Source organism: Oncorhynchus masou, chromosome 17 (assembly GCF_036934945.1).
Source record: "Oncorhynchus masou masou isolate Uvic2021 chromosome 17, UVic_Omas_1.1, whole genome shotgun sequence".
Classification (NCBI taxonomy): Eukaryota; Metazoa; Chordata; class Actinopteri; order Salmoniformes; family Salmonidae; genus Oncorhynchus; species Oncorhynchus masou.
Window position 1 is genome coordinate 7,147,534 of NC_088228.1, and position 15,903 is coordinate 7,163,436.

The 15,903-nt window shown below is 40.2% G+C and overlaps 1 protein-coding gene across 1 annotated transcript in view; it reads left to right on the plus strand.

Moving 5' to 3' along the window:
* The first annotated feature begins 587 nt into the window (after positions 1–587).
* LOC135558357 (E3 ubiquitin-protein ligase rnf213-alpha-like) overlaps positions 588–15,903 on the plus strand; it is a 63,700-nt gene continuing 48,384 nt past the window's right edge. Inside the window, exons 1-15 of the mRNA XM_064992106.1 lie at positions 588–684; positions 1,130–1,238; positions 7,977–8,122; positions 8,587–9,633; positions 9,725–9,915; positions 10,179–10,343; positions 10,570–10,787; positions 12,249–12,532; positions 13,373–13,635; positions 13,728–13,928; positions 14,100–14,292; positions 14,509–14,564; positions 14,733–14,886; positions 15,474–15,608; positions 15,757–15,855. Coding sequence (XP_064848178.1) covers positions 1,145–1,238; positions 7,977–8,122; positions 8,587–9,633; positions 9,725–9,915; positions 10,179–10,343; positions 10,570–10,787; positions 12,249–12,532; positions 13,373–13,635; positions 13,728–13,928; positions 14,100–14,292; positions 14,509–14,564; positions 14,733–14,886; positions 15,474–15,608; positions 15,757–15,855 — 3,246 coding nt within the window. The 5' untranslated portion in view covers positions 588–684; positions 1,130–1,144. The remainder of the gene's footprint in view (positions 685–1,129; positions 1,239–7,976; positions 8,123–8,586; positions 9,634–9,724; positions 9,916–10,178; positions 10,344–10,569; positions 10,788–12,248; positions 12,533–13,372; positions 13,636–13,727; positions 13,929–14,099; positions 14,293–14,508; positions 14,565–14,732; positions 14,887–15,473; positions 15,609–15,756; positions 15,856–15,903) is intronic.

The following is a 15,903-nucleotide window of genomic DNA, read 5'->3' on the forward strand; positions in this document are numbered from 1 at the left end:
ATTCTATTTCTGTTGGCACTGAAATCACTCCTATGCAACCGCCTGCCACACCCATGCATCAACTGATGGCTGTCAGTAAATCTGTCAAATAAAATTGGATGGTGCCTTAAAGTAGGCAGAGTCAGTGGTTCCCAACCTGTTCCATTCCTGGCACCACCAAATCACTGACAAAAACCTCTTGACAGCTATTCGCGGAGTCGCGGAATGTTTTTAGCAGGAAAACTTGGCGATCAAATTTGGGTCAATTTTAGCAGTGAATGTAAGACATTAAAGGCGTATTATAATTAATCATTTGTACTATAAATATTATATATATATATACATATATAATTATACTGTAAAATGTATTTAATACCATTAATTAAAATCCCCAACTGTTATTAATTTTGGAAGAAAAAAAAGCGGACGGTCCACAGGTTGAAAACCACTAATTAGGCAAACGTGAAAAGTTAAATGACAAAATATGTTTATAAGTAGGCCTACCAGCCTATAATTCCACTTTGTCACAAAACATAATGCACCGTGTGGATAATCTATATTTATACAAGGGAAGGAAAGTTTCCACCCTTTCTCAGGAAAACGAAAGTTATCAGAATGTACAGTACAACATGTTCGTATCTTCGATAGACTTTCAGTATTGACACAGACAGAGATTTGACAGCGTGAAGAGGAGTCGACAAAACGGTAAGACGATGCTTATTGGGTGACAATCGAACAAATTAACATGTAAAAGGTGAATGTATCTTTCTGTATGTTTCAATATTATTGGGCAAAATATTTAAATTGTTTTGTGTTTTGTCGAAATTACGATAAAACTGATGATCAAAAACAAATCCTTGTTCACAAGTAGTATAGTTTGGTCAAATCCTCGTCATCTCGATAGAAAAGGGAGAAACTGTTTTATACAGTCTTGCAGGTCATAGAAATGAATTCCAAATCACAGTTACCTCAATATTCATTGTAAGTAGTTTTTCATAGGCTATCTAGAGCGGTAGCCTACTTTGGAAAGCCATGAGCCCAACCATATCTTTCGATGAGGCGTTGGCTAATTGAAAGTGAAAGCATCCTGATCAGGCTGCTGAATCATATGAATGGTTTGTAATGATGGCGTGTTTTTGATTGCAAACAGATCGGCTACTTCAAGATGAAGTGTCCTGGCTGTGGTTACCAAGTGGAAAGATCGTCAAAATTTTGCAGTGAATGCGGATTGAGGTTAGCTGCTCAAATTTGCACCACAGGTAATATATATATATTAATTATTTATTACTATTTTCAAGTATGTAATATATGAATGGCGGGGAATAAAGCTATCATATTTGGATGCTTACACTTAGCCCAAGATGTCTGTTGCTCGTTAAGATCCAAGGACTATATGTTATTTTCAGGGGTAGACTGGCTCTGCCAGCCAAATAGAGCACCACAGTATGAGTCATAATACCCAGAAAACCTAGCGGTCAAACAGGGAAATGGCTCCAATCATTTTCCACCATTAATTTTTCCCAAGAGGGATTTTAGAAACACCAAACATAAGGGCTGTTTTTCATGAAGGCATACCCTGGTGTGACTATTTGATAACTGTGTAACTCTCTCACGGACAAGATGACTTTTATCAATATATTTGCCTGTATTTAGCCCCAACAAATGAAATGCTAATTAGCTGCTAATGTGGCTATCATAAAGAACAACAAATGCCATGATGATCTGGAGTTAATGCAGACATTCTTACCTATCTAATGTTTGCTAAATGTAATAATGAAGAAATTGGCTACATTTCTTTACATTTACAATTCTGTGAACTGTCTTGGGATATATTGATAAACGTCACCGTTTCCAAAAGAGATTTACATGTTTAACAAAACGGCATGCCAATGTTAGCCTACATGAAACAGAGCCCTTTTAAGTGTTATCAAAATCCAACATGGGAAAAGTGAACGGTGTAAAAATGATTGGAACCATTTCGCTGTTTATATGCTCACTGTTTGCGTCTGCATTTTTTTCTTATGACAACTGAGAAACTCGGGGCAGGATCAACTAGGGAATCACGTTAGCACCCACGTGCTGGGGTTGAGGATGGATGGAATGAAAGACTTGGGACAAGTAAATCGGGAAATGTAAACATGTCCAAGTTGTTAAGAATTTAGAAGTTGTGTAGTGTATGCCCAGCATTAGACTATGCAGTATAACAGGCTAGATTAACTAGATGTTATGCAACCACACCATTTTAGTAGGCTCAACCTGGACCCAGGGGTAGATGTAACATAGTAAACGTAAAATGGAATGAAATGAAATGATACGTTATGTTTCATATGGTATGTATTAATTTACGGCTGTCCATCATCCATTTCATATGATATGTTACAAATTACAATTCTTGCAATACCTTATGAATTTGCTAAACGTATGATATGTTATGAATTCCCAATTTGTTGTACCTAACATTAGCTTGGTGGCTAATGCAAAAATTAGCTAAGTGGCTAACATTAGGTAGGTGGCTAACATTAGCAAATCAAGGGGTTCATGTTAGGGGTTCAGGTTATGTTTAGGGGAAGAGTTACCAAACATGCTAAATAGTTGCAAAGTAGTTAAAAAAGTAGTTCCTAAGTTACTTATTAGCTAAAATGCTAAAGTTGTCCATGATGAGATTCAAACGTGCAACCTTTGGTTTGCTAGACCCTACTAGATTTTGCCTTAAGTAAACCTCTGTCTTATGTAACCATAGCAAACGTAACATACCATACCAATTTGAGTACTCAGATTTACATTTACTATATTACGTCTAGTCTATGAGACCAGGCTGGTAGGCTAGGTTAATTATTGTTGTTTTATTATACTGAACAAAAATATAAACGCAACATGCAACAATTTCAATGATTTTACTGAGTTACAGTTCATATAAGTCAATTTGAAATAAATTCATTAGGCCCTAATCCATGGATTTCACATAATTGGGAATACAGATATGTATCTGTTGGTCACATACTTTTTTTTTAAAGGTATGGGCGTGGATCAGAAAACCAGTCAGTATCTGGTGTGACCACCATTTTCCTAATGCAGTTCAACATATCTCCTTCGCATAGAGTTGATCAGGCTGTTGCTTGTGGCCTGTGGAATATTGTCCCACTCGGCTTCAATGGCTATGTGAAGTTGCTGGATTTTGGCGGGGAACTGGAACTGTGGTACACGTCGATCCAGAGCATTCCAAACATGCTCAATGTGTGACATGTCTGGTGAGTTTGAATGCCGTGGAAAAACTGGGACATTTTTAGCTTCCAGGAATTGTGTACAGATTCTTGCGACATGGGGCCGTGCCCTACCATGCTGAAACATGAGGCGGTGGATGAATGGCACGACAATGGGCCTCAGGATCTCATCACGGTATCTCTGCATTCAAATTGCCATCAATAAAATGCAATTGTGTTCGTTGTCCATAGATTATGCCTGCCTATACCATAAACCCCACTGCCACCATGGGGCACTGTGTTCGCAACGTTAACATCAGCAAACCGCTCGCCCACCCAATACGTGGTCTGCAGTTTTGAGGCCGGTTGGACGAATTCCTTTAGTAAGCATGTGGCATTGTGACGTGTGAGAGAACTGCACATTTTAGATTGGCCTTTTATTGTCCCCAGCACAAGGTGCACATGTGTATTGATCATGCTGTTTAATCAGCTTCTTGATATGCCACACCTGTCAGGTCGGATTATCTTGGTAAGGGAGAAATGTTCACTAACAGATGTACACAAATTTGTGCACAACATTTGAGAGAGAGACATTTTTTTGCGCGTATGAAACATTTCTGGGATCTTTTATTTCAGCTCATGAAACATGGGTCCAACACTTTACGTGTTGCGATTTATATTTTGTAGAATGTTATTCTATTTAAAATGCTGAATTTAAAACCGCATACTCCGTACAGAAAGGGTTCTCAAAGTGTGGTCCGTACTTCAAGGAATCCAAGGCCAGATTAATAATATATATACAAAATAATTGACAAAATATTTTTTATATTTTAATTTCAGAAGTAAATATTACTAACAACAAATGATTAAACACATTTTGGCCAAGGTATTCGTGGAATAAATATAGAGGGTGTAATAAAATACAATGTAATATTATTTGTCTACAATGTATGTTCTTAACCCTGGGCAACATGGACCTGGGAGGCTCACAGGGATAATGCTATCCACAGTACTCAGTTCATAACCCTGGGCAAAACATGGGCCTGGGAGGCTCACAGGCACAACCCAAAGGCACAACGTTGCAAGACTTCCGGGGAAGCTTGTGAAACAGACCAAGCAGACCAGGGGACGCTTGTGAAACAGACCAAGCAGACCAGGGGACGCTTGTGAAACAGACCAGGCCTTGATTTGGGGTTGGAGAAGTAAATGAGAGATGAGAAACATTATTCCTTAGTTGTACATTTTCTCAATCTTAAGGTCTTAAGTAGTCGAACATGTTATTACTCCAACCTCATGAAAGTGACAAACTGACACGTTTTCATTTTAGTCAAAAAGTAATTTATATCGAGTGCCTTTGATTTGACGGCATGTACAATTTCTCTGCCAAATGACAAAACCTAAAGAATTGCAGGAAATTAGCTTGAAAACGACCTAATTTTCTCTCCAATGCCAAGAGGCGTGGCTTTAAAACATTCTTTCCCAAATCCTTGAGACATGGTTCATCTGGCTAAGCACTGCAGAAGTCATAGTAAAACTCCTTGTTGGCAATATTTATCTCACTTGAGTTTTGTTCCTATTATGAGAGGGGGTTAATTTCCTATCACAAAAAAAGGGTCCCGGCCCCACAAGTTTGAGCAGGTCCTGCGCCAGAGCAAATCAGTTGGTCAGGCATTTAAACTCCATGGTCGGGCCCCAGCCTCCTTTTAAGGAGATGTAAAAATACAATTCATACAAATGGGTGGGGTTGAAATTCAAATTTCAATTGTTATAGAGCATTTAAAACATGTAATAACATAATACATAACCAGGACCATGTTTCACGTGTTGACGTGGCCTGTTGACGATCACTAGGCTTCCTCATTAACCCTACATTGATCTCTTAACTCCAGCGCCGTGATATTTGTATCATGCATGGCCTACTGCATGAAATAGCGAAATACAGTAAAGATTTCAATGATATTCAAATGCTTTTACTAACAACACCACTCTAAGCTGTTCATATTGATATCTCTTTATAATAGGCTAATGCACATCTTTGTTCGCATTTGCAGACCAAGGCTAGAGGAATTCAGACAGTAATTAAATAGATTGGGAAGCATCCAATATAGAATTGCCTCTATACATCTTCCTACTTCACAAAATGTAAAAAAAAAAAAAAAAAAAAACAGGCCCGTTTTTACCACATTCTTGCTGACTATCGAGTCCACTTCCTCTCCCCCTCTGGCGCTCGTTATCACCAGTTTACTTATTATTACACCCATTATTAGTTCAGTTTGTGTTTCATGTTTATACGCTACTCATGTTTGTTATATTGTTCGATGTTCCGTTTATTATTGAACTCAACACCTGCACTTGCTTTCCAACTCCCAGTGTATACATTACAGAATACTGCCTCAACAAATGGAAGCAACAGGGATTTATTTTTTTCTTTCTGGTGACGTCGGGTCCATTGGCCACTATCGCAGCACCGGGGATGCCTCAGCTGGCTCGTCAGACTTCCATTGTCAAAGCTACCGGGAATGCCTCAGCCATCTCGTCAGTTTCTCATGCCTCGGTTGGCTCGTCAGTTTCTCATGCCTCGGTTGGCTCGTCAGTTTCTCATGCCTCGGTTGGCTCGTCAGTTTCTCATGCCTCGGTTGGCTCGACAGGCTCCCGCGTCTCTGCCTGCTCGACAGGCTCCCGCGTCTCTGCCTGCTCGAAAGGCTCCCGCGTCTCTGCCTGCACGACAGGCTCCCCCGGCTCGACAGGCTCCCGCGCCTCTGCCGGCTCGAGGCGACCTGCCTGGTCCTCGGGACTGTTCCTCTGGTCGGCGCCCTGCGTCAGAGAGCGGGTACTGTCACATCTACTCCCGCTCCCCCTCTCCGCCGATCGACGTCACCAGCTTAATCATTATTACGCAGACCTGCCACCATTGTTACGCGCACCTGCGCCACATGAGACTCACCTGGACTCCATCACTTCTTTGATTACCTCTCCTATATCTGTCACTCCCTTTGGTTCTTTCCCCAGGCAGTATTAGTTCAGTTTCATGTTTATACTCTACTCGTGTTTTGTTATATTGTTCGATGTTCCCTTTATTAAACTCACCACCTGCACTCGCTTTCCGACTCCCAGCGTATACGTTACACCGACATGAGCCTTTTATACCTCCCATGTGCATGCCGGCACCACCTTTGACGAGTGTGCGATGTGGATGGGAGTCTATTTTAATAAATCCATATATATATATATATCACAAATAAACCCATTCTTTAGTTTAGGCAGGTCCTAAGAAACATAAGACTTAATATAAAATAAAAATTGGGAATATTTTGAGTTCAACTATGTTGCTTGTCTGTGCAGCCTAGGCTGCGCCATGCAAATGAAATCAAAAGTTCTTATTTTGTTCATTTAAACTGACTATACACACTTACATTCCCCTGCGCTGATCACAGTCAACACACCCATATAGTTATAGTAATATTTAATATAATGTAATTCAATCGTATAGCGGAATAACAACAGAATAACATCGAAATAACTTGTGTCACCGAATGTGTGGAACCGCTGTCAAAAAAAGTGGTATTTATCATACCGTGCGCTTACCAGTTATTTTAATAAATCCATTGAATATACGCAATCACACAAAAAAATCCCTTATTAATTTGTCCTAAAACATTATGGTACTAATAAAATGAACTCTGAGGGCTAGCCGCATTGCCATGATCGCCAGCAACCAAGCAGTGGTTTTGACGAGTGGAGTTTCAGCGCCCCTCGTTGCAAAAGATGATGCATTCTTTTTAAACCAATGTCTAGTATCCATTTTGAAGGTCGCCAAGGTTACTGATCACCGAGGCACACTGTTGTGTTTAACTAACGCTCCACCCGCTGCTAATTTGAACTGGCGGTAAAAAGAGACGTGACTTCATGATGGATATCATCGATCTCAAACCCTGTCAGTCATAATTACCTAAGCCATATTTAATTTAACAATACAGTTATTTCTTTGAGGTAATTTAAACATTAAATGTCCTATACCAGACATAAATCAGTGTTATGGTTAAACATATATCTCATTATTATTATACATTTTTTTGGGATGGGCCAGGAGGTAGATAGGCCAGGCCAGGCCCCCTAAGGCCCACCCATAATGCCGGCCATGAGTTTGAGAACCACTGCTGCCAGGAGTATGCATCCGGTATTACATTTACATTTAAGTCATTTAGCAGACGCTCTTATCCAGAGCGACTTACAAATTGGTGAATTCACCTTCTGACATCCAGTGGAACAGCCACTTTACAATAGTGAATCCTTGGGATGTCCCTACCCTAAACCCTAACCTTAACCTTACCCTAAACTTGTTTTTAAATTACTCACAATTGCTTCCATTAAGTCAGAATATCACCTTAACCTTTTTGCATTTCAACTTTTAATGGGGTGATGTCCTAATTGGAAGCCCCCAAGGATCCCGCTTCAGCATGCACACCCATGCAGGAGCTGCTTCTGATCACGTGACCTTACCCAGAAAGGCCCTATGTATACAGCATTGTCCTATGTATACAGCATTGTCCTATGTATACAGCATTGTCCTATGTATACAGCATTGTCCTATGTATACAGCATTGTCCTATGTATACAGCATTGTCCTATGTATACAGCATTGTCCTATGTATACAGCATTGTCCTATGTATACAGCATTGTCCAGGACAAGGAAGCAAATCAGTAAAACATTTTTTTTTTTTTAAGGTCAGAATGGTTTGCATGTCTCTATCACACGTAGTTAATGTGGATCTAAATGACTTTACCCTCCATGTCAGGTGGGACCACTTCAGAGCATCAAACATCTGTGGTCCGTGAAGCAGAGCCCCAGAAGGAGGCTGCGCCACTGACGTGGTCAGAGAACAAGACCGACGCGCCTACGAAACACTCCAGTGAAGAACCAGGGGGCAATGTCAAGAAAAAGGTCCCAAATCTCCACTAGAATATAGAGCATATGCAGAGTCAGGATTGTTTTACATACCGGTAGTTCAAAATTCGGTAACACTTTACTTAAAGCAGACGGGTGTGTTGTTTCATTTCCTGTTATGAGCATTCATACGCCTTCTATGTCATCTTATTAAACAGGCTTCTAAATATTTTGTTTTTTGTAACCTCTTTTTAAATGACTCAACATCTGTCGTTAAGTCAGAGTATCGTTATTATGAGGCGATAAGAGATGTACAATTCTATATTAGTTTTAACAGAACCAGTCACACTTTCAATTTGTGCCGTTAGGATGTGAGTTTTGCGTGGGTTTTGCATCAAGGGAACCCAGTGAAATTAGCATGGAATGGGAACGCTTTAATGGGCAGGGCTTATGAATCAGAAATGCTGATCCTTAATGATTTATGTATTAAAAGGCCTCATTTTTGTATACATTGTTCATAGAGTGCAGGCTCTTCCAGCGCTGTTGAGCTGAGCACTGACACACGTCAAGAGAAAGATGAGTTGTCTGGCAGTGAGAGCTCTACTTCAGCGGTGGATGGCCCTCCTGTCAACACCGCCACACCTACTGGCCCTCCTCCTGTCAACACCGCCACACCTACTGGCCCTCCTCCTGTCAACACCGCCACACCTGCTGGCCCTCCTCCTGTCAACACCGCCACACCTGCTGGCCCTCCTCCTGTCAACACCGCCACACCTGCTGGCCCTCCTCCTGTCAACACCGCCACACCTGCTGGCCCTCCTCCTGTCAACACTGCCACACCTGCTGGCCCTCCAACCATGCCTATAGCCTCTCGAAACCCATCCCCACACCAAACACTGCCAGAAGACCAGGCCAAGGGTCCATCGAAGGCAAACGTAGACGCAACAGTGAATGAGCCAAACCAACCTAGTCCTACATCAGTCACACAGGCCTCATCCACACCCGAGACAGCTGATCAGAACACAGGAGGACCTGCCTCAGACCCAACTCAACCAGACAGTAAACTCTTGGATGAGGAAGACCTGAAGGGGACGTCACACGGGTCAACGGAGCCATCAAAAAGCCTTGATGGTGAAGATAACACAGAGGTTAGAGGTCTGAATGAACTGAAGACCTCTAGTAACCAGACCGACGAGAATATAACAAATGAAGCAAACTCAAAGAAGTGTGTTGACCAAACCCAAGTATCCCTTGGTGATCAGAGGGGTTCTGACCCAACAGATGAGCCAAACACTAGTCAAACACAATCTGCTAGTCCAGCACCCTCAGTAACACAGGAGGTGCCTGAGAAGACATCTAAGAGAAAAGATCAGAACAGAACAGAACCTGCCTCAGGTCCAAGTCAATCAGTAGGGCAGTTGTCATATAAAGACGTTCTGGTAGGGACCTCTCAGGAGACGGGAGATCTGTCCAGGAGGCAAGGGGTTGGCGACAGTAACTACAGAGACCAGAGCAGGAAAAATGAAGCAAACTCGCAGAACTTTGTTTCTGGATCCCACAAGGCAGAGGTAATGCATATATTTCTATTCTGTTATTATTCAGAATGTGGAATAAACTGTGTTTTTGTTGTACTGTAACATTCTTGAACTTAATAATTAGACTGGTGACAAGCCTCAAGAATCAAGGCAAGAGACTTCCAAGCCAAACAAGGAACCAGAGAAGCTGAGTAATACGGGTGGTGGTGATGCATCCAAGTCATCGACTATTGACGCCCCGCCTGTAGAGAAAAATCTGCCTCTGAACCAACGCAATGAAGACAGCTTCCAGCATCAGCCACTGCCTCCTCAGTTGTAAGTTCAGTATAGTGAATCAGTTCCGTCTTATGTTTCAATGTATGTTTCCTGTCAAGGGAGGGACTAGTGTAACTTTTCTGGACACAGTATTGGAACAACAAGCCGTGTAACTATCCTGGACCAGTATTTTTTTTGGGTGCAAGAATATTATAACATTTAACAGGAGAAAAAGTAGATCATGTAAATTTAAACAATTTTGAGTCAGTTATATATTGGAAATAAAATGAAACATTTTCTCTTGTTACTTTTCTTCCAAAAAGGCCACCAAGAACACAACAGGTCCCTAAGAGTGATGACCTCACCATCTATTTCCATGCTGTCATTTCCAAAGACTTCAAACTGAACCCAACTGACCGGATATTCTTAAGATCTGGAAGTCTTTTTGGATCTTGGGACAGAAATGTTGTGGAAATGTTTATCATCTGGTAAGGTCTTTAATGAAAATAATTGACTTGTGGACTTTAATCAAGTGTGTGAACAATTATATAATCAAGGATGTACTCAATGTATTACTGAAATATATTCAACTGATTATTGCATTTACAAAATCAACATGGGTGTTTTAGACTAGTTGTCCATTGTTTTTATTCAACTGACTTCAACATGAGGTTTATTCACCACTCATGAACATGTTTTATTTTGTTTACACAGTGCTTTGGGGAAAGATGGATTCCTTGTTGAAGGACAGGTGGTGATTCCCAACTGGAATAAGATTGATATTTGTTCCATACCCTATAAATATTTTGTTTATAGTAAGTGGAATGGGAAGCACTATGATCACGGTACATATGAGCACATCTACCAGACAAACTCAACGCTATTTGTCAACAGGTGTCTGTCCATCAGTCAAAAGCTTTTGACACTTGAAGGTACAGTTTAATGTTGTATAATCTCTATACTGCATTTGCAATTGCAACCGATTTTGTTGAGATGAGGTTAGACAATGTGTATTAACAGAGCCTCTTTTGTCAACACTTGTTGCAAAGCCCATATTGCTCAATTCTAAAATGTATATACAGTATTCCATTAAACTATAAAGCCAGTCTGATAAGATGCATAGAATTGTTTGGTTACAATTATAGTTGAAGTCTGAAGTTTACATACACCTTAGCCAAATACATTTAAACTCAGTTTTTCACAATTCCTGACATTTAATCCTCGTGGCTGGTAGGAACGTCAGGAGCCGTTCCTAGGGGGGGGATTCTGTCAGGATTTGGCCAGGGTTGTTCCGGGTTTTGGTCACTAGATGCCCCCATTGTGCTTTTTGACCTTATGTTTTTTCCCTTGTTCCCCATTATTATTTGCACCTGTGCCTCGTTTCCCCTGATTGTATTTAAACCCTTAGTTTCCCTCAGTTCTGTGCTCTGTGTTTGTATGTTAGCACCCAGCCCTAGTGTTCTGTGTGCTCTTGTCGATTCCGGTGGACGCTCTTGTGGAATTCTGTTTTTTGTTTTTGAGTATCTTTTGAGGCTTTTTTGTGCTATACCTACCACCTTGTGGATTTGCCTTTTTGTATTGAAGGACTTCTCTTTTTTACTTTATTAAATACACCGTCTTAAGTACTGCTGTGTCTGCCTCATCTTCTGGGTTCTGCTGACTATTCGTGGCTCAGTTGGTTAAGTGACTGTTTCTCACTCCGGAGACCCAGGTTCGTAACCGGGTCCTGACATACACCTTAGCCAAATACATTTAAACTCAGTTTTTCACAATTCCTGACATTTAATCCTCGTAAAAATTCCCTGTCTTACGTCAGTGAGGATCACCACTTTATTTTAAGAATGTGAAATGTCAGAATAATTTTAGAGATAATGATTTATTTCAGCTTTTATTTCTTTCATCACATTCCCAGTGGGTCAGAAGTTTACATACACTCAATTCGTACTTGGTAGCATTGCCTTTAAATTGTTTAGCTTGGGTCAAACATTTCGGGAAGCCTTCCACAAGCTTCCCACAATAAGTTGGTTGAATTTTGGCCCATTCCTCCTGACAGAGCTGGTGTAACGGAGTCAGGTTTGTAGGCCTCCTTGCTGGCACACACTTGTTCAGTTCTGCACACAAATTGTCTCTAGAATTGAGGTCAGGGCTTTCTGACGGCCACTCCAATACCTTGACTTTGTTGTCCTTAAGTCATTTTGCCACAACTTTTCAAGTATGCTTGGGGTCATTGTCTATTTGGAAGACCCATTTGCGACTGAGATTAAATGTATTTGGCTAAGGTGTTTGGAAACTTCTGACTTCAACTGTATATAGTAATATAACAATATTTGTTTATGATTTGTTTTCTCTGCAACGATGCATTCTAACCAAACCTCAACATTATTTATCTTAAGGTGAATGGCACCAGTATGACGATGTTGTATATCCACAACCAAAACAAGACTTTATGTCACCTCTTACAAGCTGGTGGAATAACATGAAGAGTACCTTAGTAAAGGGAAGACAGCTGGCTGGAAAGGTGATGTTGGAAGGCATCTTTGATCTTCTGAGAACCTGGACTGAAGTGAATGTGAGGAGTTTCTTTTCCCAGCTCCAGCAATTCTTCACCACATACAGCTATCCCTGTGTCTATGACGTTAGAAAGACACCATGGGATTTATTGTTTGGAGAAGAAGAGGTACGTTTAAACTTGACATCTATAGAATGCTGCATTTCATGTAGACATGTACTCTGAGCAGAAATATAAACACAACATGCAACAATTTCAATGATTTTACTGAGTTACAGTTCATATAAGGAAATCAGTCAATTGAAATAAATAAATAAATTCCTAACCTATGAATTTCACGACTGGGTATGGTCACAGCCATGGATGGGCCTGGGAGGACATAGGCCCACCCACTGGGGAGCCAAGCCCAGCCAATCAGAATGAGTTTTGTCCCACAAAAGGCCATTATTACAGACAGAAATACTCCTCAGTTTCATCAGCTGTCCGGGTGGCTCGTCTCAGACGATGAAAGAATAAACCGGATGTGGTTCTTTTATTGTCCTCAGCACAAGGTGCACCTGTGTAATGATCATGCTGTTTAATCAGCTTCTTGATATGCCACACCTGTCCGGTGGATGGATTGTCTTGGCAAAGGAGAAATGCTCACCAACAGGGATGTAAACAAATTAGTGTACAATATTTTTTGCTAAATAAGCTTTTTTGTGCATATGGAACATTTTCTGGGATCTTTTATTTCAGCTCATGAAACATGGAACCAACACTTTACATGTTGCGTTTATATTTTTGTTCAGTATAATTGAATTAACGAAGCCGCCCAGGACTTCAAATCCATAGTTGCCATATTCTTGTGTAGAGCCAACAAAATGATGCACGCACAAACTCACACAAAATAGTTACCCCATTGCAAAAGTTCAATCTGTTTTTTTTATGCTTAAAATGTTTAAAGTGCAAAGTGATATTAATAACATGTTGAGTGATATTTATCATTATTTATACGTATTCCCACAGGTGAGAAGCCTCATGAAAAACTTCATGGAGAAAAACCTAGATCCTCAGTCCCAAAAGGGCAGAGAAAAGCATGAGGTTTTCCTCTCAGACCCACTGAAAGCAGGAATTATTATCCTGATTGTGTACAACAAGTACAGATTAAAAGAGGACAACGGAAGTCAACTCTCTCATCTTTGTCAGTTGCTCTGCCTGCCAAAAAAGCCAAGAGATGATTTCCTTGCTTACTGGACAGACTTCACCCAAGGCCTACCCGAGCATATTAGGTATATGTTCATTGTCTTTTAGTCAGTTAACCTTGAAATCCGGAGGTTATTATGAATGTCAAGCTAATATGTGGTTATTTGTATACATCTAGTGTTGCAGAGGAAGTTAAGTCGCTATGCAACGTTGCAAGAGAGGGGCGTGTTGTGAGCTGGATCTTGGTCATCCCTCTCCTGCATCTGCTTAGAGGGGACAGCAAGCCCTTTGAGTCCATTCCACCCACCATGGATCCACCGTTTACCACCTGGGCAGGGCTTAAAGGGATCCGAACACAAGACTCCTACAGAGACACAAGGTATGAATCTGTGAAATGTCGACTGAGATTGGTTCCAAAGCTGGAGTTTAAATGGAACTTAAAACTAAAGCTGCATTTCAAACTTGTATCAGAAAACCATTTCCTTCTCACTGTAGAATATTTTATTGGTCATGTTTAATATCTTAATGAGACTCTTGACTGTGAATCCAGGAGCCTGATGAAGGTCATGACAGAACACAAACACCTGGTGGAGGTGGATCATCTACTTGTGCGCTCCTGGATGTGTCTGCTACAGTTGGAAAACTTGATGAGCTTTATATCAGCCATCCATGTGGGTGTCTTGGACACTCTTCAGCAACTCCAGTTCAGTCTCAAGTCTGTAACATCTTACTACACCTATGGGGTATGTGTCCTTGGTTGAAAAGTTATTTCTTGCAACAGTGAGGCAAAAATTATGATGTTATGGACTGAGATTGAATTCTGGATGCAGTCCATAACTTTGTGAGTTCATAGTCTGCTTTGATTGAGAATTGTAGCATTTTGTCATATCAAGGTATGTACAATGTCCAGGATTTAGTGGTGATATACTGTACTAAACAACGATATGTAATTTATCTAGCAACCAGTGAAAGAGATTTTGTCAAATCTTATTGAAATTACTGGACAACACTTCAGGTAAAGAAATTATATTTTTACTATGTTATATCTAGAGAAAATATCCAACAATTAAAAGTGACATGCCTTTAAAATATTGTATTATAAATAATTTGAGCTTCATGCAGTTACAGAACATCCTGTTGTGTTCCTTGACCCTCACAAGTTATTTGTTGTTGTTGTCATCAGTGATGACAGATATGGAGAATGTTGCTTGAAAACAGCTGTGAGTGTTCTGGGGACAATCTGTAAGGACACTGATTCAGACCGCTGTGATCTTCCACTGGACTGCCTGCATCTGGTCAGTCTGATTGCAGAAACTTCCGGAAGCTCCCATCCACAGGTACACCCTATGTGAATGGAAAACATTTTGCTTTCTGAATATCAAATCAAACTTTATTGGTCACATACACGTGTTTAGCAGATGTGTAGCGAAATACTTGTGCTTATAGCTCCCGAAGGTGCAGTAATATCTAACAGTTTCACAACGTATACCCGAAAATACACGTAAATCTAAGTAAGGAATGGATTAAGAATATATATACATATATCAGAGCAGCATTGGACTAAGATACAGTGACATAGTATAGAATACAGTATATACATATGAGATGGGTGATGCAATATTTACAAATGGCGGTTGTGAATGTCTTTTGCTGTTCAATTCCATACAACGTAATAGTTCTGACAGACTAAGTCAAATGCCATAATGGGAGGTATTTCAGTACTTCTCAACATGTTCATTTTCTAATATTTTTGTATTGCTTTATTTGAGCACAATTCTTGGTAAAAGTGATTTGAATGCAAACGCATTTTAAGTGAGGAATCAGATACAAATATATGTGTTATTCTTCATGATTATAATATGATCATTATAGTATAATATTATTAATAATAATATCTCAATGTGATCAATGTCTTGGTTCCCAGTCCGTGAAAAGTAAGGAAAACGAAGTTCTGGAGGAGACACTTCGAACAATGAGGGACTGGCGGCGAAAATCATTCCCAAGCAAATTGGTTAACCATGGGTCCTATTTTACCTCAAAGGTTGAGCCTGAAATGAAGGTAGGAATGTTAGACTTGAAGTCAAAGCAATGGTAACTGTGCAGTTTTAAATCCTTATCAGAAGAATCAGTCAAAATAATTGTACATTAGCATAGCATTTTGATGTGTACAGTGATTCTTTCACATTCAGAGTGATTATTTTCTCTAGGTCTGGAAAAGGTTGATCTCAGTCACTTTTGGGAATGAAGAATTCACTGAACTATGGAGAAGTACTTTCTTGAATGATTTTGAAGGAAAACTAAAAAAGGTATTTATTATAATCAATTGTAAAATATATTTAAATTCACTGTAAAAC